Below are 25,326 nucleotides of genomic sequence, written 5' to 3' on the forward strand. Positions count from 1 at the left end.
AACGCCACTTGTTCCCATAGACCTGCATTTGTTTGGGCGGTTTTGTGTATGTTTTGGCGGTTTTTGGGCTGGAAACCATTCGCTGTATCTGACAAAACTGTGGACGTGACCTCGGTGCCCCCACCTCAGTGCCCCCCAGTGATGATGTCATCAGTGATGTCATCAGTCTGAGACTGAGGAGGCTTACGAGAGAGACTGAGGGAGAGGGAGAGAGAGGAGAGGGGGAGAGAGACTGAGGGAGGGGGAGAAAGAGGAGAGAGGGAGACATTGTGCGCGCGCCAATAGGACAGGCAAGGCCACACAGCAGCTGAGCTGCGGGCAAGGCCGCGCAGCGAATGCGAGCTGCAGGGCCAGCTCGGTGAGCTGCAGGACGTCGGAATCGAGCCCGCGAGATGCCTAGTATTATACAAGTTACTGTGTCAAGTAACGCAAGTTACCACTTGAAACTGAGCTGCTGTCACCTCCTCGTTGGTTGCATTGAAAACATGATATTGAGGGGGGGAATTATGCCCTGTTTAACTTCCTACACTATCTAAACAGCTTATAATAATTAAAAGTACAGATTAAGATCAAAGCACATATAAAGATACAATCATTTCCTAATCAAATTGTCTGCTTTATGCAAATAACCCATAGATGACATCATGACATTAGAATTTTTGATGGTTTAACTTTACACTGTCTTCGGGACAGTTGAAATTCTTTTTGGGGATGTTCCGGGACGGTGTCATTCTGCGGTTATTTTGGTGAAAGTAACACAAAAGTAGTGTAATAAGTAACGAGTTACTCTACACAGACAGTAATATTGTAAAGTAACATACTTTAAAATGAAAGTAACTCGTAATATGTATATATAGTATATTACATTTTGAAAGTAACTTGCCCAACTGCTTATAGTACACCAATCCTACAGTAGCAGTAGTGTTATGTTTTCAGCGAAAATAGTGCCAATGGAGTTGCGGCGAGCGGACGGAGACAGAAGTGAGGCGGTCTGTGCATGTATGCCTGGGGATCCAGCGGAGGAACACCAGTATGGACGGCGGTGGTGATGCGGTCCAGTGTTCCACGGTTTTTCCAGCAGAGAGAAAGAGCCGAGTGAGCGGGCGGAGAGGAGAGACTGACTGCCTATTCAAACCCACGGCAGGATCGCTTTTTACAGCTTTTAGCAACAAATACCTTGTCCTTTTCCTTTTCTTTCTACCGTAGGGTTGTTTGGAGCTGGTTTGATGTAGTAGGTGACAGGTGTGTGACAGACCTTGTTGGTGCGTGCTTTCTCGGGGGAGGGGGGCTGGGGGTTGTGGAGCAGCCATGGCAGTGTGTGGTCGGCCGGAGCTGGTGGGGAAGCGCTTCCTCTGTGTCGCCCAGGACCAGCCGCCTGAACTGGGCCACATCAGCCGCTGGCCGTGGAGGTGTGGAGTCATCCGGGCCGTCAGCCATCGCGACACGGACAACCCCGAGCTGACGGTAAGGACAGCAGTCTGTCTGTGGCTGCCTGGCTGGAGGCTAGCCAGCGAGGCAGCGCTGTAGTCTGGCCAGGCAAAGGACACTATTGAGTGGCTTTCACTTGCTTATCACGTCTCTGTCCACCGCTCAATATACTGCTGCTATTTGTCATTCTTTCTCAGAAATGTTTGTTTGTGATAAGGGTGTAATTTTGACTAGCTATTTGACCATATGAACAAGCTAACGAGGGGCATACAACCAGTAGGGGGGTGGGTGTAAAAAGCTAAATAACTCACGTCTAGCTGATTTAAGGCCACGTCAAAATCTAACTAGCTCATTTATCTCCACACAAAATATTTGACTGTGATGAAGAAAAACGCCCTGGTTTTCGGGTTGACCGCCAATAGTTGAGTTATTCTCGGGGTTGACTGTGTCCATGTCTTTTAGGGCTATAAAGGCTCACGTGAATTTTATTTCAAAAATAATCCCAAATTACAAACACCGAGGAGTGAGTTGAACGTTATGCGGTGGGTGATGTACGTTTTGTTTTCATCAGTAAAGCATGTGTAGGAATGCGTTAATCTGCCCTGCACTGCAAATCAGCTGACGAAGGTAACGTTAGCTTTCTACATGTATCCCCTTTATAGCCTTTGCGTTGAACTAATCCCCATAATAACCTCGTGGTTATTAGCCACAATCCACGTTATTTGAGCCCTGAGCAGCACGACCGAGTAAAAAAAGCCTTCTGTCTGTGTTTTTCTGGCGGACAACAACAAGCCCTCCGCCTTGGACAGGGACGCAGGAATGCCATGACTTGTAAAAACATAAAACTGGCTTGCTGCAGGGCTGAACAATGGGCAGTCTGTCTGCATGTAAAATACTGTCTGCAATTTAAAGGCACTTTCTTCTTGTCACAGATTTGCAGTCAAAAGCAGGCGAAAAACGTGGCAAAAAAGCCACTTAATCCGTTCCCCTCAGTTGAACGACATTTTCACTATTGTGTCAACACCTCAAAACGAGCAAACAATGAAATATTTGCCCTGACATGCCTTAAACAGACTACCGACTTACTGTACACAGTGCGCCTCTATGCCCGCTGTCTTTTGTTCACAGAATCCCTCTATCTGCCTAATGTACACACACACGGACCAAAACACCACTTCTGTGTATATGTGGGATATTCAAAGAGGATAATACATGATTAGTGCATGTCATTACATCAAGCGCTCTTCTCAGCCCATGGCTGCAGCTCTCTTGCAGGATTGTCTCTTTGTGTGTGATGTGATTTGGCGTGCTGGAGGGCTCTGTTACATGCATAGTTACATGTTACATGCATAGAGCACAGTATCATTGCAAAATCGTTGGGTTCTTATGCGCTCGTTTATTTGCCATTTGCATCCTGTTACAACATCAAACATTTCTTTGCACTGGTAATGCTCTGCTTTGTATAGAATCGGTACTTTCAGTGTGATGTGATGCAGACAGTAAAAAAAAAACTCCAGGATTTGAGTTAAGTTGTGGGCCAGTGATGTCATCTTGGGCATGAATGACCTGAGTGGGCATCAACCTGAACTCAAATCAACTCTCAACTGTCAAACTAAATGAATGTCCGCAAAACTGTTTACCGTTTTCGGATATGACTGTGTGTGAGATCATGTGCAAAATAAATCAACGTTGTTTTTCGGTGAAGTTCTCCTTTAAAATTGCATATGGAGTGAAACTGTGGATGTAAAACATTACTCAAAATGAATAATGTTAATGTTAATGTTACAACAAGGGTTTTATTTTGAAAGGCCTAAAGTGGATGACTTGCTTGTATATTACTGGCTGACTTGGCGCTCTTGTGCTAAATGTTGAAAACTCATCTCATCCTTGGAGAGTGGCTTTTTTCTTTCTGGTGGCATATTATATCCTCAGTTGGGTTCCTCCATTGGAGACAATGTAAAGATAATTTAACCATTAAAAAAAGTTGGATTTCAACTTGGGAGCACTGACCTCTCTGTCATCAAGGGGCGAAAAATAGCGTTTCCAGCGCGTGTGCTATTTATATCGCGTCACTATCGGCTTTGTAACTCTTAGACTAGAAATGAAACGTGTTATGAAAATGTCATATCACGATTATAGTGACCAAAATGATCACAGTTATCAGTATTATCGCGGTGTTGTTAAATGTGCTGAAAATGTTCAAAAAGTACTGATACACTCACTGAAATCATTTCACCAAGGCTGCGCATCTGCGTCTGGGAGCCTGTTGCTAACCGTGGTTGTGATGGACACGTATCCTGAGCTTTTGAAAACAATGTAATCGCACTAATATGGTTTTAATGATAATGAAAAATGTAAACGGTACCGTATGCTTACCGTAAGGGAATTTTCCTCATGGTTTATCCTTACACCGGTTATTGTTTCATCCCTATTTTAGACCGAAGTAAAAGACGATAGTTTGTGGATATTAGTGGTATTTTGGGCCATTGTAAAAGGGTCTTGATTGTATGCCTATAATATAATACATACATCAAATAGGCCTATAATATATAGGCCTATTTGATGTATGTATCAAACACCATGCATTCTCCCAGCTTCCTCATTCCCTACAATAGCTTCTTTTCTCTGTGATGTGATGCAGGCAGTAGGCAGTGAGGAGTGTTATGCTTTAATTCCATACAATAGGGCCCAGTCTCGTTAGCCAGGGGCTTAACGAGCTGAGTGAATCCATTGGAGGAGGATTGAGATGAGATAAGAAGTGTGTCAAGCCAAGCTGTCAGGCCTTTGTCAGGCATCTGTGGTCAGGAGAGCCACAGTACTACAGGTTAATACCAGGCCAGCAACGGCTCACCACGGCTATATTGGCTTACAGCTATGCATCTCAATAGGAACAACGTGTAATATTACGCAAGATAATTGTGTATATTCATGTATGTTGCACAGTCTCACATTACCGCTAAGTGCCGGGTATTGGAAAAATGTGTCTTTGGATAAGTCTGTAAGATCCCTCACCTTTTAAGAGAATAACATTTAATGTCTTGGTAATACTGTATAGGCCTACACTAGGGTTGGGTACTAAAACCTGGTTCTACACACAAACTAGCATTGAAAAAAAAAGTTCATTTCAGATGTGCTGAAAATGTGAAGCGTGTGGTTTGAATAGCCCAGTGATGCAGTCTCACACTGCAGTAGCATAGGTCGCACCTTTTATCAAAGGTAATACAAACCAGTGCAACATCATTCTATTTCTCTCTATAGATACAGGAGATATGAGGCTTTCAGATATGTGTGGTGTGTGTGTGTGTGTGTGTGTGTGTGTGTGGTTGGGGTTGTAGACCAGCAATAGAGATCTAAATCACCACCAACTTCCTGCTTCAGCTGCGCACCACCAGCCTCGACAAAAATATGAATGGTGGTGAACAGAGAGAGTCTATGTATTTTTCTATCCCCTTTGAATTGTGTCATGAATTACACACGTGATTTTTCCTCAAATTAGAAGATAACTTTGCATGTCAAGAAAGCAGCAGTTTGTCGTAAAACTGAAATGTAACGTTTAGTCTTGTATGAAAGCGCTGAATCAACGACACCTCTCGTCTCTCACAATATATATATATATATATATATATATATATATATATATATATATATATATATATATATATATATACGTCACACCAACACCAACATGGCCTGGCGGGAGAGACACCACTTATGGCTGTATCTAGTGACAGCAAAGCCCCATTCAGACATGCCCTGGAATTCACAAGTTATATTGATGTTACCCAGGTGGGGGTGTATATATGAACACAATTGGCCGTGGTATGCACGTTCCCACGACGCTCCTTTGACCCGGATCTGTGACTAGGCTAGGGGGTAGTCATAGGGCCGGGTTAGATCTGTGACTAGGCTAGGGGGTAGTCATAGGGCCGGGTTGGTGCACCTCCTGAGGAGCAGGTGGGCGCACATACACACACACACACACACACACACACACACACACACACACACACACACACACACACACATACACACACACACACACACACACACACACACACAAAAGCTCTGCGGATCCTGTGAGAAACAGACAGAAAGCCAGCGAGACAGATGATTATGATATAAAGAGTCGATGTGAATGAGCGAGCGAGCAAACATCAGGCAGTTTCACTTTTTCCAAATGAAGCTGTAAATGAAGCTGTAACCTGCTCCGTGTCTCAAGAACCTGCTCTGTGTGTCAGGAACCTGCTCTGTGTCTCAGGAACCTGCTCTGTGTCTCAAGAACCTGCTCTGTGTCTCAGGAACCTGCTCCGTGTCTCAAGAACCTGCTCTGTGTGTCAGGAACCTGCTCTGTGTCTCAGGAACCTGCTCTGTGTGTCAGGAACCTGCTCCGTGTCTCAAGAACCTGCTTTGTGTGTCAGGAACCTGCTCTGTGTGTCAGGAACCTGCTCTGTGTGTCAGGAACCTGCTCTGTGTGTCAGGAACCTGCTCTGTGTGTCAGGAACCTGCTCCGTGTGTCAGGAACCTGCTCTGTGTGTCAGGAACCTGCTCCGTGTGTCAGGAACCTGCTCCGTGTGTCAGGAACCTGCTCTGTGTGTCAGGAACCTGCTCTGTGTGTCAGGAACCTGCTCTGTGTGTCAGAACCTGCTCCGTGTCTCAGGAACCTGCTCTGTGTCTCAGGAACCTGCTTTGTGTGTCAGGAACCTGCTCCGTGTGTCAGGAACCTGCTCTGTGTGTCAGGAACCTGCTCCGTGTCTCAGGAACCTGCTCCGTGTGTCAGGAACCTGCTCCGTGTGTCAGGAACCTGCTCTGTGTGTCAGGAACCTGCTCCGTGTGTCAAGAACCTGCTCTGTGTCAGCCATCAGCTGGTGTGTTGCTGGATTGAAACGCTGGCTTTGCTCATTTGTGCAAAGCTTCGCGCAGCACACCTTCAAAATAGAGCCTTGTTGGACATGAGGTCATCATGCTTCCCAGTATTGGACATATAGGTACGATCTCTGGATCTATTGCCAGAATAAAACGTAAAGTTCTTTTTTTCATGGAGTGGAGAATTGCTTTCTATATCGTAGTCTACGGTACATTGAAAAACGTTATTAAAAGTCTGTCTCGACTCTCGCATAAACTGCGTCATTTCATTAACCAACTGAATTCATCTTGATAGCTGACATTGAAATCAATTATGATCACGTCACGTACGTTCCTTAATGCAACATGTGAACGCTAACGTGGCTTCATTGGATCAATATCACTCGACTGTAGCCCACCTGAAGCCACCTTTCCTTTGTTCAATAATGCAAACAAACCATGCAGCCAATATTACAACACAACGCTAACGATAAAGGCTAGTCTTTTATTTAAGTAATTATGCTACCTAACTTGTAATATAGTTATAAATAAATTGCAGTAGAAACTTCATTGTTTCATTGTTGCCTCGATCAGATTTGTGCAGTGCTCCCCACACTCCTGTAATCAAACATGAGTGGGATGAAGGCCTGGGCTTTTGAACTGGCATCTGATGGAGGAAGGCTTGGGCTTTTGAACTGGCATCTGATGGAGGAAGGCTTGGGCTTTTGAACTGGCATCTGATGGGCAATCTTGCAATCAAGTCAGATTTTCTGAAGAGAAATATCAACTGTAGAGACCATAGTATTCATAGTAACGTTATTCAATTGCAGACATCTGCATCTGCATAGGCAAACTTGAGGAGATAATGCCTGCTATTCAGAACTTTAATGTGAAATGGAGAAATGGAAGAATACATGGCCAGAATGCAGGACACTAACTTCAATTTAACATTAAAACCTAAATAACGCTGGTTACCTCTTGCCATTTTTCTCATGGGGCTTGAGAAAACTCGCACGGTTCTCATTTCCCATGACTACAAGAGAAGTCTCTCTGATATGACATAATTTACTCTTGATTTCAAGAGAAGTCTCTCTGATATGACATAATTTACTCTGATTTCAAGAGAAGTCTCTCTGATATGACATAATTTACTCTGATTTCAAGAGAAGTCTCTCTGATATGACATAATTTACTCTGATTTCAAGAGAAGTCTCTCTGATATGACATAATTTACTCTGATTTCAAGAGAAGTCTCTCTGATATGACATAATTTACTCTGATTTCAAGGAAAACTTCACCGAAAAACACTGCTGATTTATTTTGCACATGATCTCACACATAGCTGAAAACTGTAAACTGTTGCACTCCTTCATTTACTTTGACAGTTATTGAGAGTTGATTTGAGTTCAAGTTGATGCCAGTGATGTCATTTGTGCATGAATGACATCACTGGTCCACAATAAAGTAATGATTGCGAGCCGGTTGTGCGCTGACTTTAGGAACGTAGACAGACAGGTTGAAAGAGAGGAAAAAGCCTTCACAGTTAAACTGCCTCACTCATCTGAATTCACACTGAATGCAGCCACGGCACTGCCATTGTTGTCTGTGTGTATGTGCTGTGTGTGTGTGTGTGTGTGTGTGTGTGTGTGTGTGTGTGTGTGTGTGTGTGTGTGTGTGTGTGTGTGTGTGTGTGTGTGTGTGTGTGTGTGTGTGTGTGTGTGTGTGTGTGTGTGTGTGTGTGTGTGTGTGTGTGTGTGTACAGTAGCTAGTTTGTTTTCAGGGCTGTGGCCTGAGGTTCATTCTCTGTATTGCTAATCAGCAGAAAGCACCCAGCAGGGAAGAAGCTTCCACATACACAACACATGCTTGGCTGTTGCAGTGCACAAATGTGTACTCTCTGGTGGAGGGATGGCTATCGTTTGGTATTTTTCCGATACCGGCGCTAAAAGGATACTTTCAAAATGATTCCGGTGCCAAAAGGATACTTTTCAAATGATACCGGTGCCTGTCCTGGCCTGAACCCATACTTTTTAACATTTAAAGTGGATTTAAAAAAAATAAAATAAAGATGATTTCAAGCAGTGCGCTCCAAACGATCATCTTAGTGAAGATGCGTGCGGGTGAGACTGGAGAGACAGATGAGCATACGCCTTCACATTGTCATTTCTATCATCAGCGTGTTCAGTACGGGGGGGGGGGGGATTTTAGATAGTCTGATATATATATATATATATATATATATATATATATATAGCGCGTTAGGATAGGATTAGAGCATTAGAGGCTTTATTTCTGCTAAAGGTAGCCTAAAGAAACCAAATTAAATGTGTCATACTAGCTCTTCTTGACTGTATTTCATCAGTATAATTCATTCTTTTCAATCATCAATTTCATTCATTGATTATTATTATCATTATTGTATAATAATATGTTGTATTCACAAAGTGTTTTCCATTAGTACAAAAAAATGAAACAATTATTACAACATTGTATATTTGACACTATTTAGATCATTAATATCCACCAAGGTTGAATGTCCTCCCATTCATTTTCGAATAGTATTTTTGCTAAAAATGCCCAGTAGTCACCCCTAGTCCCTAGTCATACTCTTCTTTTTCTCCTGGTCATATTGTCTATTTGAGTGCAGTAAGGTATTTGCTGCACAGGATGATGTGGTCCAGGAGCAGCAGAGTACCTGAACCTATAGCAGTCCATGCTATGCTGTCCTCACATCAGGGCATAAGGGGAAGTGACATCATCAGACCATAGTATTATTGGTAATTGGATATGGATTAAAGAGGTCTGTTTCTGCCGTCTGTCACAGTGATGGTACTGTACTAATGGTCCCTCTGTGTATTTTAAGCTATTGCAGTCTATATTGGAATTTCTCTGGATTACATTGTGCATGATTTGTTCTACAGGGTTATTGATACTACAGAACAGGTGATTTAATTTTGTACATAAGTACCACATATCCATCCATACCATTTACCATATAATCATATTGGATAATAATAGGATTATTGAATAGTAATAGGATTAGGGTTGACCCACCGTGAACTAATTGTTAATTCAGTATGTGTTGATGTAGCAGGCCTATATCACAAGGTTCCCAAACAATTTGACTCATTGATGTTGAAGGTTTTCTAGTAGCACTGCATTAACGTTAACTGGGTCTGAGAATGACAATATTTAGTGACTTTCTAGCAGTCGTGTTACCATAGTCATGTCTGCAGGTTTACATGCAGTCGTCTTACCATAGTCATGTCTGCAGGTTTACATGCATACAATACACATGTTCTGAATTAATTTTTTACATTGTTATTTATTTCCCCTGAATAACCTTGAATTTGGATTCCATTGTTTAGAGTGCATTATTGCATTGCCGTCTTGTATGCTGGCAACACAGCAGCTCGTCAGGATGTGGGAGGCTTGTTTTAATTTCAGTATGTAACAGAAAGAGTCGTGATCTATTCCAGCAGGATAAGCAGGGTCCTAAAAGCAGTGTAAAAGTCAAAGTGTGTTATAACTGCTCCTTGTTTATTCGGCTCATATTAGCAGTGTCCATGGCGCAGCATTGCAGGGTTGTGTGGTGTAAGTGGATATGGAGAGTGTTAGTGGTTTGTTTTCTGGTGCCTAAGGAAACAAAATGTAATCCGAAGCCAGGTTGGGCTGGCTGCAGCTAGCCTGCCTACCCTCCCCCCTGGCTGGCTGCAGCTAGCCTGCCTACCCTTCCCCCTGGCTGGCTGCGGCTAGCCTGCCTACCATTCCCCCTGGCTGGATGCAGCTAGCTTACCCTTCCCCCTGGATGCCTGCATCTAGCCTACCCTTCCCCCTGGCTGGATGCAGCTAGCCTACCCTCCCCCCTGGCTGGATGCAGATAGCCTACCCTTCCCCCTGGATGCCTGCATCTAGCCTACCCTTCCCCCTGGATGGCTGCATCTAGCTTTTCCCCCTGGCTGGCTGCATCTAGCCTGCCCGTCCCCCTGGCTGGCTGCATCTAGCCTACCCTTCCCCCTGGCTGGCTGCATCTAGCCTACTCTTCCCCCTGGCTGGATGCAGCTAGCCTACCCTTCCCCCTGGATGGCTGCATCTAGCCTACCCTTCCCCCTGGGTGGCTGCAGCTAGCCTACCCTTCCCCCTGGATGGCTGCAGCTAGCCTACCCTCCCCCCTGGGTGGCTGTATCTAGCCTACCCTTCCCCCTGGATGGCTGCATCTAGTCTACCCTTCCACCTGGATGGCTGCAGCTAGCCTACCCTTCCCCCTGGATGGCTGCAGCTAGCCTACCCTTCCCCCTGGATGGCTGCATCTAGCCTACCCTTCCACCTGGCTGGATGCAGCTAGCCTACCCTCCCCCTGGCTGGCTGCAGCTAGCCTACCATTCCACCTGGATGGCTGCATCCAGCCTACCCTCCCCCCTGGCTGGCTGGCTGGCTGCAGCTAACCTACCCTTCCCCCTGGCTGGCTGGCTGGATGCATCTAGCCTACCCTTCCCCCTGGCTGGCTGCATCCAGCCTACCCTTCCCCCTGGCTGGCTGCATCCAACCTACCCTTCCCCCTGGCTGGATGCAGCTAACCTACTCTTCCCCCTGGCTGGCTGGCTGCAGCTAACCTACCCTCCCCCCATCTCTCTCACACACTGCACTAAAAGTGCACTACATCACAGCCAACATAAGGCAGCCCAGGCTCCTGTAGGCTCGAAGGCTTCCCAGATAACCCTGGGAATACATGAGGCTGTGCTGCTCACCAGCTGCTGTGGTTTCCTGTAGGAATGACTGGACCTGAATGTTACACTGTGCTCCTGAGGGGGCGGGGCCACAACACTGCTGCTATTCTCCTACTCCACCTTTACTCCACCTTTACTCCACCTTTACTCCTGTCCCAGAAGCCTATAGATGGTTTGAACTTGACACGTTGACAACATAAACATTGTAAATGAGCCCTAGTTTACTTCCTGTTGCAGTGTTTGTAATACAATAGCTGACAGGAAATAAGCTAGGTTTCAAATTAAGCAATTAGTCCCAAGAGGCCGTGGCGTGTCTGTAAAACCCCTTTCAGCCTGGCCAAAAATCCCACTAATATTCACAAACTAGTGGCATTTTTATACCTCTGCTGGCGTAGTCAGGCCGGAGGCATTATGGATTCGGGTTTTCCATCCGTACGTCCGTACGTCCGGTCACTGTGACCTCACGAACCCCATTTCCAAGCTCTTTAACGCGATATCTCAGGAACGCCTTGACGGAATTTCTTCCAATTTGGCTCAAACGTCGACTTGGGCTCAAGGAAGAAGTAATTCGATTTTGGTGGTCAAAGCACACAGGTTAAGGTCACTGTGACCTCACTAACACCTTTCTTTTTTAACGCAAATGTCCACTTGGACTCACGGATGAACTGATTCGATTTTGGTGGTCAAAGTTCAAGGTCACTAGTGACCTCACGAACGCCATTTTCAAGCTTGGTAACGCCATATCTCAGTAACACCTTGACGAAATGTCTTCACATTTGGCTCAAATGTCAAATTCTGGACAGAGTAGACATGCGTGTCAACTGCTCACCTGTTGGCGGAGGCATATATCCGTGGTGCGGTCATTCTAGTCTTCAGTCTAAAAGTTGCCAAGCCGGGCCGTTTAGCCAATAGAGCGACCCTGCAAGTGAGGTGGGTTTTTACACGACGCCATGGCGATATCAATCTCTGCGGTGGTCCAACGTGTTATTTTCCGACCCTGTTTCTCCTCTTGATTTGCCGCCCCTTTTTCAGTGATTCAGTGATTCCCACAGGCTGAAATTTGACTTTCTTAATAGTTAATTACTTTATACATTGACAGAATATGGCGAGAGAAAAAGCATCTCTCATGCACGAGTGCACCCCACACAGCCCAGGCGCATATACTGCGTCAAGTCAGCCAGAATGTAAGTAGGTCGTCCGCTTGAGCTCTTTCAAAATAAAATCCTCGTGTAACTTTAACATTTTGAGTAATGCTTTACAGCCACAGTTTCACTCCATATGTAGTCTTAACATCACAACGAGTATTTTGATACTATGTTTGCGGCTTCGTTTGTTGAAACACCTATTTCTCCAACATCCATCAGTAAGGCTATTGTTTAAATGACATTATTTTGAAAGTTTTAACCCGAAGAGAGAGTGCGATATAAAAGTTTAAAAGACGATGCTGCTGCTGCCCCCTGCTGCTTTCCAGGGCAACAAAAACACGTGTATTAGTGGGACTTTTGATGTAAAAACGGACTGAAAAGCAGAAGGAAGCAGGGGCTGAAGTGACGTCGCCACCCGCCAAGCACCCGTTATCTCTAGTCTTTGGTCTTTGCCTCTTCTCAATCTGTGTTGCCTCTTCTCAATCTGTCTTGTCTTTCATGATAAATTCACCAAGCTGATCAATTTTGTGTGAACACGTTCCAAACCCACAGCACTGGACTCTGTACACAGGAGAGGAGAGGAGGGGCATTATTTTCCAGGGTTATTATGTTGGTAAATGTCTTTGCTGTCTTATTTTGAAATGCACTCTCTTTTTCAAAGATGTGACTGAGCTGGTAATCAGGGCTGCTGCACTATGATGATGAATTAAGACAGATATGGCAATGGTGGATTATCTAAACACTAAAAGCAAGACTTAGTAGTACATATCCATTGACGGAGAAAGCCAGGCACACAGTGAGGATGTCCTGAATGTGGAATGAGTAAGAGCTCACCATCAGACAGGCCCTGTGCTCTCCTTCACTCATTTGACTAAGGGTGCTTTCACACTGGGGACCCAGGAGCGGAACCGAGGACACTTGTCCCCAAATTGACCCCAGGTCAAGGTTCGTTTCATGAGTGTGAACGTTGCGTTCCGTGCCCGGGCGCGTTACAGCAAACCGTGACAGGGTCCACTTGAAAAGGTGGTCTCTGGGGAACGTTTTGGCGTGCCCGGGGATGGAAGGAGCACTCGCTTATGTGAATGCCAGTCGTACCGAACCACAACACATGGGCGAGGATACACTCCAGGCGTAGTTGATGATGCAAGTGTTCCGTTCCGTTCCCGAGCACGGAATACATTTTGTAACGTGACAACATAAACATTGTAAATGGCCCCTAACGTACTGTTTGCTAATACAATAGCTGACAGGAAATAAGCTAGGTTTCAAACTGTTCCCTAGCAACACAATTCCGTGAAATCACCCTATACAGATCATATCGACATCGATAAATATCGGTTATCGGCCATAACAGCAATGTTAATATCGGTTATCGGTATCGGCAAACATTTTCATATCGTGAATCCCTAGGGTTCCTTTATTCTTATTTTTGACAAAGACATTTCCAGGTAGCATTAAAATGCCGTCTTTCTGAAAGCTGCAGAATAGGCAGTTAGCAAAACATCCCTTATAGGTTTTCAGTGGAAAAGAGGCTAGTGGCTATTTGGATCACAATCTCACACATATTACAGAAAGACAGAGAGAGAAAGAGTTAGATTTAGAGGGAAAATGAGGACGATGGAGGGAGAGAGCGACAGAATGAGGCAGAGAGACAGATGGAGGGAAGGAGAGAGGGAGCGAGGGATGATTCATAAAGAGATGAAGTGAGAAAGAGAGAGAGCTATTTGAAAAATGAGGAGTGAGAGGGGGAGAGAGAGAGTGAATGCTCTGAACTCTTTCATTAGGAGCTTGGTTTTACAGCTAGGCTCTCTGGCAGAGAGAGAGAATGAACCAGAGCAGAGGAGGAGGGAGAAAAAGAGAGAGAGAGAGAGAGAGAGAGAGAGAGAGAGGTTTCTTTCTCCTCTGTCTGGCCTCTCTCCCATAGCAACAGCGGCTTAGCCACGTGAACGCCAGTTCCTCTGAGTTCACCCACTGCACAGCACTTAACTCCTTCCCCACCACAGCACCATACAGACCAATGGAGTCCCAGGATAGAGGATACGAATACGATACGATACGATACGATAGATTACTATACAATACAATGGAGTCCCAGGATACGATACGATACGATAGATTACTATACAATACAATGGAGTCCCAGGATACGATACGATACGATAGATTACTATACAATACAATGGAGTCCCAGGATACGATACGATAGATTACTATACAATACAATGGAGTCCCAGGATACGATACGATACGATAGATTACTATACAATACAATGGAGTCCCAGGATACGATACGATACATTACAATACAATACAATGGAGTCCCAGGATACCATATGATACGATAGATTACAATACAATACAATGGAGTCCCAGGATACGATACGATACAATAGATTACAATACAATACAATGGAGTCCCAGGATATGATATGATACAATACATTCGATTACAATACAATACAATACAATGGACAGAATCAACCTACAATAGAACAGCACTGTGCTTTACTCCAAATGGAGCAGCCATAGACTGTGATGTGTTATTCATGTTGATTGTTTTGTGTATATTGTGTGCTGCTGCATTGTCTTTGTATGAGAGTGAACCAAGACAAATTCCTGTCCACTATGGTTGCCATGGCAATATATTGATTGAATCTTGAATCTTGTCAAAAGAGATGGGCGGAGTCAGTGTGTGTGATGTCACCCACTGCTTTGTGGACTCCCGTTTTGAAGCCTCTACTTTGGCGTTTTGGCCGTGGCCATCTTGGGGTTCCCGCGCAGCATCTTGGGGTTCCCACGCAGCATCTTGGGGTTCCCATGCAGCATCTTGGGGTTCCCGCGCAGCATCTTGGGGTTCCCACGCAGCATCTTGGGGTTCCCATGCAGCATCTTGGGGTTCCCATGCAGCATCTTGGGGTTCCCGCGCAGCATCTTGGGGTTCCCATGCAGCATCTTGGGGTTCCCATGCAGCATCTTGGGGTTCCCATGCAGCATCTTGGGGTTCCCATGCAGCATCTTGGGGTTCCTGCGCAGCATCTTGGGGTTCCCACGCAGCATCTTGGGGTTCCCACGCAGCATCTTGGGGTTCCCATGCAGCATCTTGGGGTTCCCGCGCAGCATCTTGGGGTTCCCGCGCAGCATCTTGGGGTTCCTGTGCGGCTCAGCTCACGCCAGACTTTTCACTAGTTTAGATTTTTCAGCAGACAAGAAACATTTAGCCTATAAAAAACAACAGATGTTGTGTGTTGCTGTTTGAGTACAATGACAATTTCTATTATAATGTAATTCTAATTTCAAAAACCTACAAACAGCAGTTTATGCATTTAAACCATGCCGACGTGATTAAATATTTGTTTTTGAAAACATGTACAATACAATAGTACACATAGTACACATTCAAGTCAAGTCAAGTTTATTTGTATAGCACATTTCATACACAGAGGCAATTCAAAGTGCTTCACATAAAATGGTTTCAGGAAAATAAAAGAAAAGAAGAGAGTAAAATGGACATTTAAAATTTTAATTATTCGAGTTACACGAACAGTACTCGAGGAATCGTGACAGCCCTAGTCTGGACATGTATCCCCTAATTCTTGCTATATTTTTAAGATGATAAAAAGCAGATTTTCTAATTGACTTAATGTGGGAGTTAAAGTTGAGATCGGAATCAATAATAACTCCAAGATTTTTGACTTGATCCTTAGGCTTCAGGGATAGAGACTCAAGGCGTACAGTGATTTTAAGCCTTTGTTCTTTGGGGCCAAAGACGATCACCTCAGTTTTGTCTTTGTTTAGCTGTAGGAAATTCTGGCACATCCAGTTATTTATTTGATCAATGCACTGGCACAATGATTCTATGGGGGCATAGTCAGCTGAGGAAAGAGTTATATACAACTGAGTGTCGTCTGCATAGTTATGATAGGCTACTTTGTTTTTTTGCATAATTAGGCCTAGAGGGAGCATATAAAGGTTGAAGAGAACGGGCCCCATAATGGATCCTTGAGGCACCCCACAAGTCATCCTAGTTAGGTCAGATGTGTAATTGCCAATGGAGACGAAGTACTTCCTGTCTTGAAGATAGGACTTGAACCACTGGAGGACCGTACCCGATAGCCCAACCCAGTTTTCCAGTCTGTCCAATAAAATTGAGTGGTCAACAGTGTCAAATGCAGCGCTAAGATCCAGTAGCACTAGAATCGAATTTTTGCCTGAGTCTGTGTTCATTCTGATGTCATTTATGACTTTAGTAAGCGCGGTTTCTGTGCTGTGATGGGGGCGAAAGCCTGATTGGAGTTTATCTAGGAGATCATTTGAGGTTAGGAATCTATTGAGTTGTAGGTAAACAACCTTTTCAATTATTTTGGCTATAAAGGGGAGATTAGATATTGGTCTGTAGTTACTGATTACCGATGCATCAAGGCTACGCTTTTTTAGTAGGGGTTTAATAACTGCAGTTTTCAGGGACTCAGGAAAAGTGCCGGTCACAAGGGATCTATTAACTATTTGCAATAGGTCCGACGACAGACAGTTATAAACGCTTTTAAAAAAGCTTGTTGGAAGGGTATCGAGACAGCACGAAGATGATTTAAGGCCTTGCACAGTTTCCTCTAAGATGTCGTGGTCGATAACGCTGAACTGGGACAAATTTATCGAACTAGGGATCTGCGGGTAGGATGATGTCACAGCATTTCTTAGTGTGGAGCCACTAATAGCCTGCCTGATATTAATAATTTTATCCGTAAAAAAGGCAGCAAACTCATTACATTTGACAGTAGAGAGGAATTCAGGTGCTACACAGCCTCTAGTAACATTGAGTTTCATAATAGTCATGTTGGAATCCACTCTAGGTTGTGACTCATCCACCATGAGAAAGTGCATTGACAGTGTTGTGTCTTCAAAGCCATCATGTCTGTATTGCTTATTCTGCCCGGCACACGGGCACACGGGCCATATCACACATACTAAAACACACGTGCACAGTACGGTACCCTTTCTTTGAAACCTTTAGACCTAATCACACCCCAGGTATCCTTACACTACGCCCATCAACTAGACCCAACAAAAACCCACTCACATTACAGAATCAGCTCAAAAAATAAATGTAATTCCAAAACATATTATCCCTCACGTTTAACTATATACAAGTAACTTATCCCAATTCTGAACTGGACAGCACAATGTCCCATACTTTCAGTCTATGTACACATTATACAGCAGGATATCCGCGGGGTCTTGAAAAGTATTAAAAGTTGATAAATCAATTTAGGGAAAATTAAGACCCTTAAAAAGTCTTAATTGCCATGTGAGAGGTATTAAATGCTCTATTGTGCTGATGAGGTGGCTGTGGCTCAGGAGGTAGAGCGGGTCGTCCACTAATCAGAAGGTTGGTGGTTCGATCCCCGGCTCCTCCAGTCTGCATGTCGAAGTGTCCTTGGGCAAGACACTGAACCCCAAGTTGCTCCCGATGGCTGTGCTAGCACCCTGCGTGGCAGCTTGCCGCCTTCGGTGTGTGTGAATGGGTGAATGTAGGCACATTGTAAAGCGCTTTGGATGAAAGCGCTATATAAATGCAGTCCATTTACCATCCATTTTACCATCATGGTGTTAAATGAGCATATGATATCATCTCATATCGATCACAGACCCCTGAATTGAACCGATATCGTATCGTGGCAGACTTTGTGATATTGGAAAATATCATATCATTGTCCAAAGAATCTATATATAATATTGTATCGTGATGAAACTTGTAATTTACACGCCTATCGTTGATGTGATGAAAGTGGTGTTGAGGTCTTGAAAAAGGTCTTAAAATGCATTGACTTGAACTTGAACATCCCTGCATATAGCCTATACAGGGACTGGAGGCAAACCCATTTGACCACATTCATATTGACATAATAATAAATAGCATTAAAGTGCTGTACATTACATGACTGTCTTTTAGGGAGCAGGGATTCACTTTTTTCTCCAAATATAATTGCTGTTTGTTTCTGTTGGTGGTTGTTTACATTGCCTTTTGATTGAGCATGACATCAGTGGCCGTTGTGTGGCTAACAGGTCCAGAGTCTGCTATTGATCTGAATGGGAGGTTGTGCTTTCTCTGCAGAGTGGAGCAACAATCACAAAAGACTCAACAACTCGCTTTTCTTTCTCTTTTTTTCTTTCTTTTCTCTTTCTCTCTGTTCTCTTTGTTCAACGGGACTCGAGCTAGCTAACTCTTTCCAGATGACTGCTATACAGTTGACTCTGTTTCTCCTCTCCACTCTCCTCTGCTCTCCTCTCCTCGGTCTACACAGTTGTAGGAAACCACCCAAAAATATATATTTAATATTTCCCCTCTTTTTGCTGCATACATTCACAAATCAAGTAGATGGCTGGTGGCTAGGGCTGGGTGATAAAAGGATTTCGATAGGGAATCAAGATGGAACTCATGTGGATAGATCTTACAGTCATGTGGATAGATCTTACAGTCATGTGGATAGATCTTAAGCTACAGTCATGTGGATAGATCTTACAGTCATGTGGATAGATCTTACAGCCATGTGGATAGATCTTACAGCATGTGGATAGGTCTTAGTCATGTGGATTGATCTTACAGTCATGTGGGTAGATCTTACAGTCATGTGGATAGATCTTAGTCATGTGGATAGATCTTACAGCATGTGGATATATCTTACAGCATGTGGATAGATCTTACAGTCATGTGGAATTGTGGATAGATCTTACAGTCATGTGGATAGATCTTACAGCATGTGGAATTGTGGATAGATCTTACAGTCATGTGGATAGATCTTACAGCATGTGGATAGATCTTACAGTCATGTGGATAGATCTTACAGTCATGTGGAATTGTGGATAGATCTTACAGTCATGTGGATAGATCTTACAGCATGTGGATAGATCTTACAGCATGTGGATAGATCGTACAGCATGTGGATAGATCTTACAGCATGTGGATAGATCGTACAGCATGTGGATAGATCGTACAGTCATGTGGATAGATCTTACAGTCATGTGGATAGATCTTAGTCATGTGGATAGATCTTAAGTCATGTGGATAGATCTTACAGTCATGTGGATAGATCTTACAGTCATGTGGATAGATCTTACAGCCAGTCAGTCTGCAGTTTTTCACTTGCATGTCAACTTACACGGCCATTTCCTAGCGCAGTGAAGCATAGTGTAAGAGCTTCTGGTGAACAAAGTGGACATCCTCTGGAAAAGAGGAAAAATTAGTGGCGAGGGACACGAAGGCGATGGTGAAACTAACGTTAGTGAACTTGCGCGTCCCTCAGGCGGTGTCCACCGTAGGGATGTAGAGAAACCACCGGGCCAGAGAGCAGAGAAACCGTTTTTCAACACGCATGAAACATGAAATGAGATGCTTAAATCCAGAAATGTCAGTAGCTGTGTTTACATGTGCACTGTTTCCTCAATCTGATTGAAATCACTCGCTTTGAAGATTTTGGGTCAACTGTTTACATTGGATGTGATTGAATGGATGTGGTGTTTACCTGCACCCAGAGCACAGATATGCACAGATATCATTGTGTGACCTGCACAAAAGTGATGAACACAACGAGTTGACAGGTCTGCCAACTCTGGCATTGACACTTGTCACACGCTCTTCACACCAAGTACATTTCCTCACAGTGAAAACTAAACGAATACTGTAAGTGTGTAATCACACCGCTAGCTGCCAGACATATGGACCATCGCATGGAAATGAGAGACACGGAATCCTGATGAGCAAACGTTTGGAGCTTTTATAGCCTACTTTGTGCGGGTTGAGAGAGCATTGAGAGCAAAATGACGTTAACGTCAAATGCATCCATCCTTAGTAGAGAGAAATGCTTTCCACAAGCTAGCTCGCACTCACTTCATCTGTCAATAGACCCTTTTCACGGGGGCCATTTTGTGTCGAAAAGGCAGGGTAAACACAGGTGCAAGCAAAACACTAATGCGGGTTTTCAACTTCCAATCATGGAAATTGGAAACCCTCATTAGCGGTCTATACTCCGGTTACCCCGTCCACCTCGTCATCAGGTATGTCATGTGACCGAGCAGCCTGGCGTCCACACACGGACTTAACTAAATGATGTGAACATGGTTCATCATTAGAGTAAACATTATCCAGCTGATTGGGTGTGTTAATCATACATCCAATGTCAGAGCATCATCTCAGCTGTCCTTCAGAGCAGGGGGGCATAGAGTGATTTGGGGCGAGTGCAGCATAGTGGAGGGTTGGTACCCACCTCTTTCAAATGAGGCCGTTTGCTCACCTATTTTCAGATCAACTGTATCAATCAATGAGGGGAAACAACCAAGGTGGGTAAACTACTCACCTTGGATAGTTTACCCACTTCTGTATTTACCACTACACCCCTGTGTATATGCTTTTTCTAACTGAATGTTGATATTGGCAGTTAGGGCTGGGTATTGGCAAGGACTCTATCTATCTATCTATCTATCTATCTATCTATCTATCTATCTATCTATCTATCTATCTATCTATCTATCTATCTATCTCACGATACGATACATATCACGATACATAGGTCACGATACGATTGTATCGCAATACAATACATATTGCCATATATTGCAATACTCTACATAATTTACTAAAAATAAAAAAAATAGAGCTAAAAATACAATATGCTGTGCACCACCCAGGTAGTGTAATAATATGTACATCACTTTATATTGATAACTTAGTGGACAAATTGAGTCAAAACTACTGAGTGTTGAGTGTCTTACTGAACGCACTGAAATAAAAAGTATTCTTATTGTGTCACTGAACACACGGCTGTGCAAAAAAAATTAATGTGGCGATATATCACGATATTCTTCTGAAATATCGATACAGTATTGCGGAAAAAAGTATCACGATATATTGCTGTATCAGTTTTATTGCACAGCCCTATTGGCAGTGGTAGATTTTAATTCTTATTTCATGCTGGATATATTTTAGTGAATTATAGAAACACACCCAAAGATTTTGCAACTTTTTTGTTGTTGTTAAAGCTGCAGCTACAATGAACCTAACCCAGTCCCACTTGTTTCGTTCTTTTTTCTCTCTTAAAAATAACAAAAGAACCGATAAGAGTACCGTTAAAGTACCGGATCGATACCGATAAGAGTAGTAGTATCGTTAATTCCTTAACGATACTCATCCCTAATCATGGGCATGCACATGAGAACATTAACTACCCCTCTTTAACTCATTGACATTTCAATCGGTTTGGCCCGTTTAATCTGATTGAGGTGTTTATATGGAGCATTTTTAATCTCTTTGGGCTTTTAAACCTATTTCAATCTGATTCTTCTCCATGCTCCATGTAAACGTGCCTAGTGTCTGTGTTGGTCTCCAAGAGCCCATATCACTCGAACCCGAGTGTCAGTAGACTATTTGACGTGCCTCAGCTGGAATGTGAGGCACAATTAAACAAGTTAACTCTTGTTACCTCACAGTGGAAAGATTCCCTAACCAAAATCTCTCTCTCTGTCTCTCTCTCTCTCTGTGTGAGGAAGAAGCCATGTCTAACAGTAGTACTATCCAGTCACAATGTCACACACAGTGATGGTCCACAGTCACAACTTCTCGTCTGTCATCATCACTCACGTTTTCTTTAGTCACATATGACTCAATGGTCATTAGGAAATAGCTTGTGTTCTCACCACATCCCAAACACACACACACACACACACACACACACACACACACACACACACACACACACACACACACACACACACACACACACATAGCTTGTGTTCTCACCACATCCCAAACGAGCGGTGAGGCGCTTGTGAAATGGTACAGCAGTGATAGATGCTTTCTGTCCACGCTGAATGGATTCAATCAGATCGCCTTGCCCTAGAATAAAATGGAATCCACCACCACAGATGTTGCTAATTTATTTTGATTCAAGTTGATATAATTTATTTATTATTCAAATGTTTTGTAATTCATTGCTTACACAATTATCTTGCTCTATTTTGATAAGTGCACTGTAAATAAAGGTGACTATATTGTTGTTACTGTTATTCATTTGACTATTAATAACTAAGCTGGCTGGCAGCCAGTAAGAAATGCCAACTAACAAGCCAGACAGCCTGTGAGAGAAGCAGACGATCCAACCAGGCTTCATCCCTCTATCTGTCATCCATCCATCCACTCTCCCTCTGTCACTTCTGCTGTCTCCTCTTACATCACGCTAGAAATAAAAGTCACATGTGGTCACCAAATGTGTTCACATGCACACACACGCACACACACACACACACACACACACACACACACACACAAAAGACGTATTTGGTGTCCTCTAGTGTGTTGTGATGGGTCTGCGGTATGAGGCTTGGGGCGAGAGACACAGACACGCCTTAGCTGAAAAGAAAAGTCGTGTTGGGAGTCCCTTGGACTACGTACGTACTGTATATTAATAAGCACGCCGCTGGTTTGATCCTTCTAGAAATGAAGGATGTCATTGGTAAACAGAGGTGCTCTACTATGGAACACTCATATCAATAATATTAGGGATGGGGCCGATCCGATCCAATATCGGTATCGGGTGCCGATATTGCCACTAATTCACGGATCGGATCGGAATCCGGATTTTTCTTTTTTGTTTTTTTTTGCAATTCCAGCGCTGGCCGTAATTTGCCCATGTATAATAGTATCCTTCTTTGCCTTGTATATTTTCTTAATTTTGTCTGGTTTTGCAAGGTATATTTAAAAAAAAAAAATCTTTAATTGGCCAAATCTTTGCCTATACTGTATTCACCTTATGTAGGCACGCCCATTTGACCCGGTTCTGTGGCCGTCCTACGACTTCCGGCTAAAAATAATAATAAAATAAAATAAAAAATGGCTGCGCTGCTCCAATATCATCTAACTCTTGAATTAACTAATAATTTAGCCAATTGTATGTAACATACCAAATAAAAGCAAACGGCAATGTCTAAGAATGCAACGCCATGTAACTGGCTCGTTAAGTCTCGCATTCCAGGGAATTACGTTAATGTCTGCGGGTCTTTATTGACGTTAATGGCTCGCGCTGCTATCGCGCTGCCTCGGAGGAGAGAAAACTATCCGAAGCTTTCTTTGTTGGAGTCCAGGTATGTTTTACAAGAAAGTGCTCGTCATTGTCGATGATAACGTTATTTGACCTGGCTAACAGTGGATACTCTGCTTGCTTGCTGTGTACCGGCTCAAAGTAGTAGGCTACGTTATTTATTTTACCCCTTCACTGTCTGCTCCAAAAACAACTCTTTTATTTTGCGCCGTGACCGCCGGAAGTGTTAGGTGGACCCGGAAGAATTTGGCCCACTGTAAGGCCTGAACATAAGGTGAATATTCAAGAAAAATATTGGTATCGGCATAATATCGGTATCGGCAAATTCAGGTATCGGAATCGGATCGGAAGTGAAAAAAGTGGATCGGTGCATCCCTAATCAATATTGCCTTATCTTTTAACTACATTTGTATATGTATATGATGTATTTAGTGTTATATGTTTTTGGTTGATTTTGGTTGCTCTTTTGTTCTCTTTCTTTACTGTCATTTGCTTGTTATTTTCTCTCCTTCACGTCTCCGCCCGGCGACAGCCGTGGCTGGAGGCATTATGTGTTCGGCTTGTCTGTCCGTCTGTCCGTCCGATTGTCGTTAAGGCACTATCTCATGAACGCCTTGAGGGAATTTCTTCAAATTTGGCTCAAACATCAACTTGGACTCAAGGACGAACTGATACGATTTTGGTGGTCAAAGTTCAAGGTCACTGTCACGGTGTCACCTCACCACCGCCCCGTTTCATGCACGTTAAATGTGATCTCTCAGGAACGCCTTGAGGGAATTTCTTCAAATTTGGCTCAGACATCCACTTGGACTCAATGATGAACTGGTTAGATTTTGGTGGACAAAGGTCAAAGTTCAAGGTCACTGTGGCCGCAGGTAAAAGGGGCCATAAACTAGGGATAGGAAGGTTGTAGAGAGTCAGGGTTCGAGGGGTAGGTAGAGGGAGTGGATACGGGGCTCTGGGTGGTGGGAAGGACCATGGTGAGGGAAGGGGGTGGGGCTAGTGGAAAGGGGCGTAGCTAGGGATAGGAAGTTCATAGCGAGTCGGAGTTGGAGGCGTGGGTAGAGGGCGTGGTTGGGGGGATGTGCGTGGTTTTGGGGTACAGGGTAGGACCATTTTCCATGTTGAAAAGGATCAGCTGTGTTGTTGCCTAAAGTGCCATAAGGCTGAATGGTCACACCACTGCGCTGTGGGCTTCAAGGTCTCTGTGCTTGTAGGAGTCTGGACAGACATGGATGTTGACTGCTCACTTGTTGGCGGAGGCAAACAACCGTGATGCACTCGTTCTACTTTGAGTTGATATTGTATTTATATTGTATTTATATTGTATTTATATTGTATTTATATTGTATGCTCTGATGGGATTCTTCTTCATCTTGGTTTCATTTCTTTAGTGGAGACACCTAGAATAACTGAAGCCCATCAGGGCTTCCTGTCCCTACCCATGTTTTTATCCACTTATTTCCTTTCATCTGCTTTTGATTTGAACGTGTGCAAACAAATACAACTCAAACTAAACAACAACAACAACAACAAACACAGAGAGGGAAAGCTGCAGCATGACACACCTTGAAAGACGAGCCTGATGGGTGTGTCTGTGAGCTCACACACACACACACACACACACACACACACACACACACACACACACACACAGCCCTCTGTATTAGGTGAGGCGTGGCGTAGTAACGGGGCTTGTTAATGGAGAAGCTGTGATTTGTGCAGCAGGCCGTGAGCTGGGTCCTGCGGGAACTTAAGGTGAAGAATGTCAAGAAGCCAAAGCCAGCCTACACGCACACGCACACACACACACGCACGCACGCACGCACGCACGCACGCACGCACGCACACACACACACACACACACACACACACACACACACACACACACACACACACACACACACACACACACACACACACACACACACACACACACACACACATATCTGAGCCTAAACTAAACCAAAGCCAGAACTGTCAGTAATATCCAGGCTGGGAATTTCCCACCAGCCATCAGCCAGAGTCTGCTGCTGTATGAATGCTAAATTTCCCCCCTCGTTTTCTCCCCAACTGTACTCGGCCAATCCCCCCTGCTGT

The 25,326-nt window shown here is 44.0% G+C and overlaps 1 protein-coding gene across 1 annotated transcript in view; it reads left to right on the forward strand.

Annotated features, from left to right (window-relative positions):
- Positions 1–1,308: 1,308 nt before the first annotated feature.
- The window catches only part of jmjd1cb (jumonji domain containing 1Cb), a gene marked incomplete at its 5' end in the record, with an annotated part of 178,981 nt that continues 154,963 nt past the window's right edge, over positions 1,309–25,326 (forward strand). The window contains one exon of the mRNA XM_083635767.1: positions 1,309–1,464. Within this exon, the coding sequence (XP_083491893.1) occupies positions 1,309–1,464 (156 nt within the window). The remainder of the gene's footprint in view (positions 1,465–25,326) is intronic.

Source organism: Poromitra crassiceps, assembly GCF_964638095.1.
Source record: "Poromitra crassiceps genome assembly, chromosome: 4".
NCBI lineage: Eukaryota > Metazoa > Chordata > Actinopteri > Beryciformes > Melamphaidae > Poromitra > Poromitra crassiceps.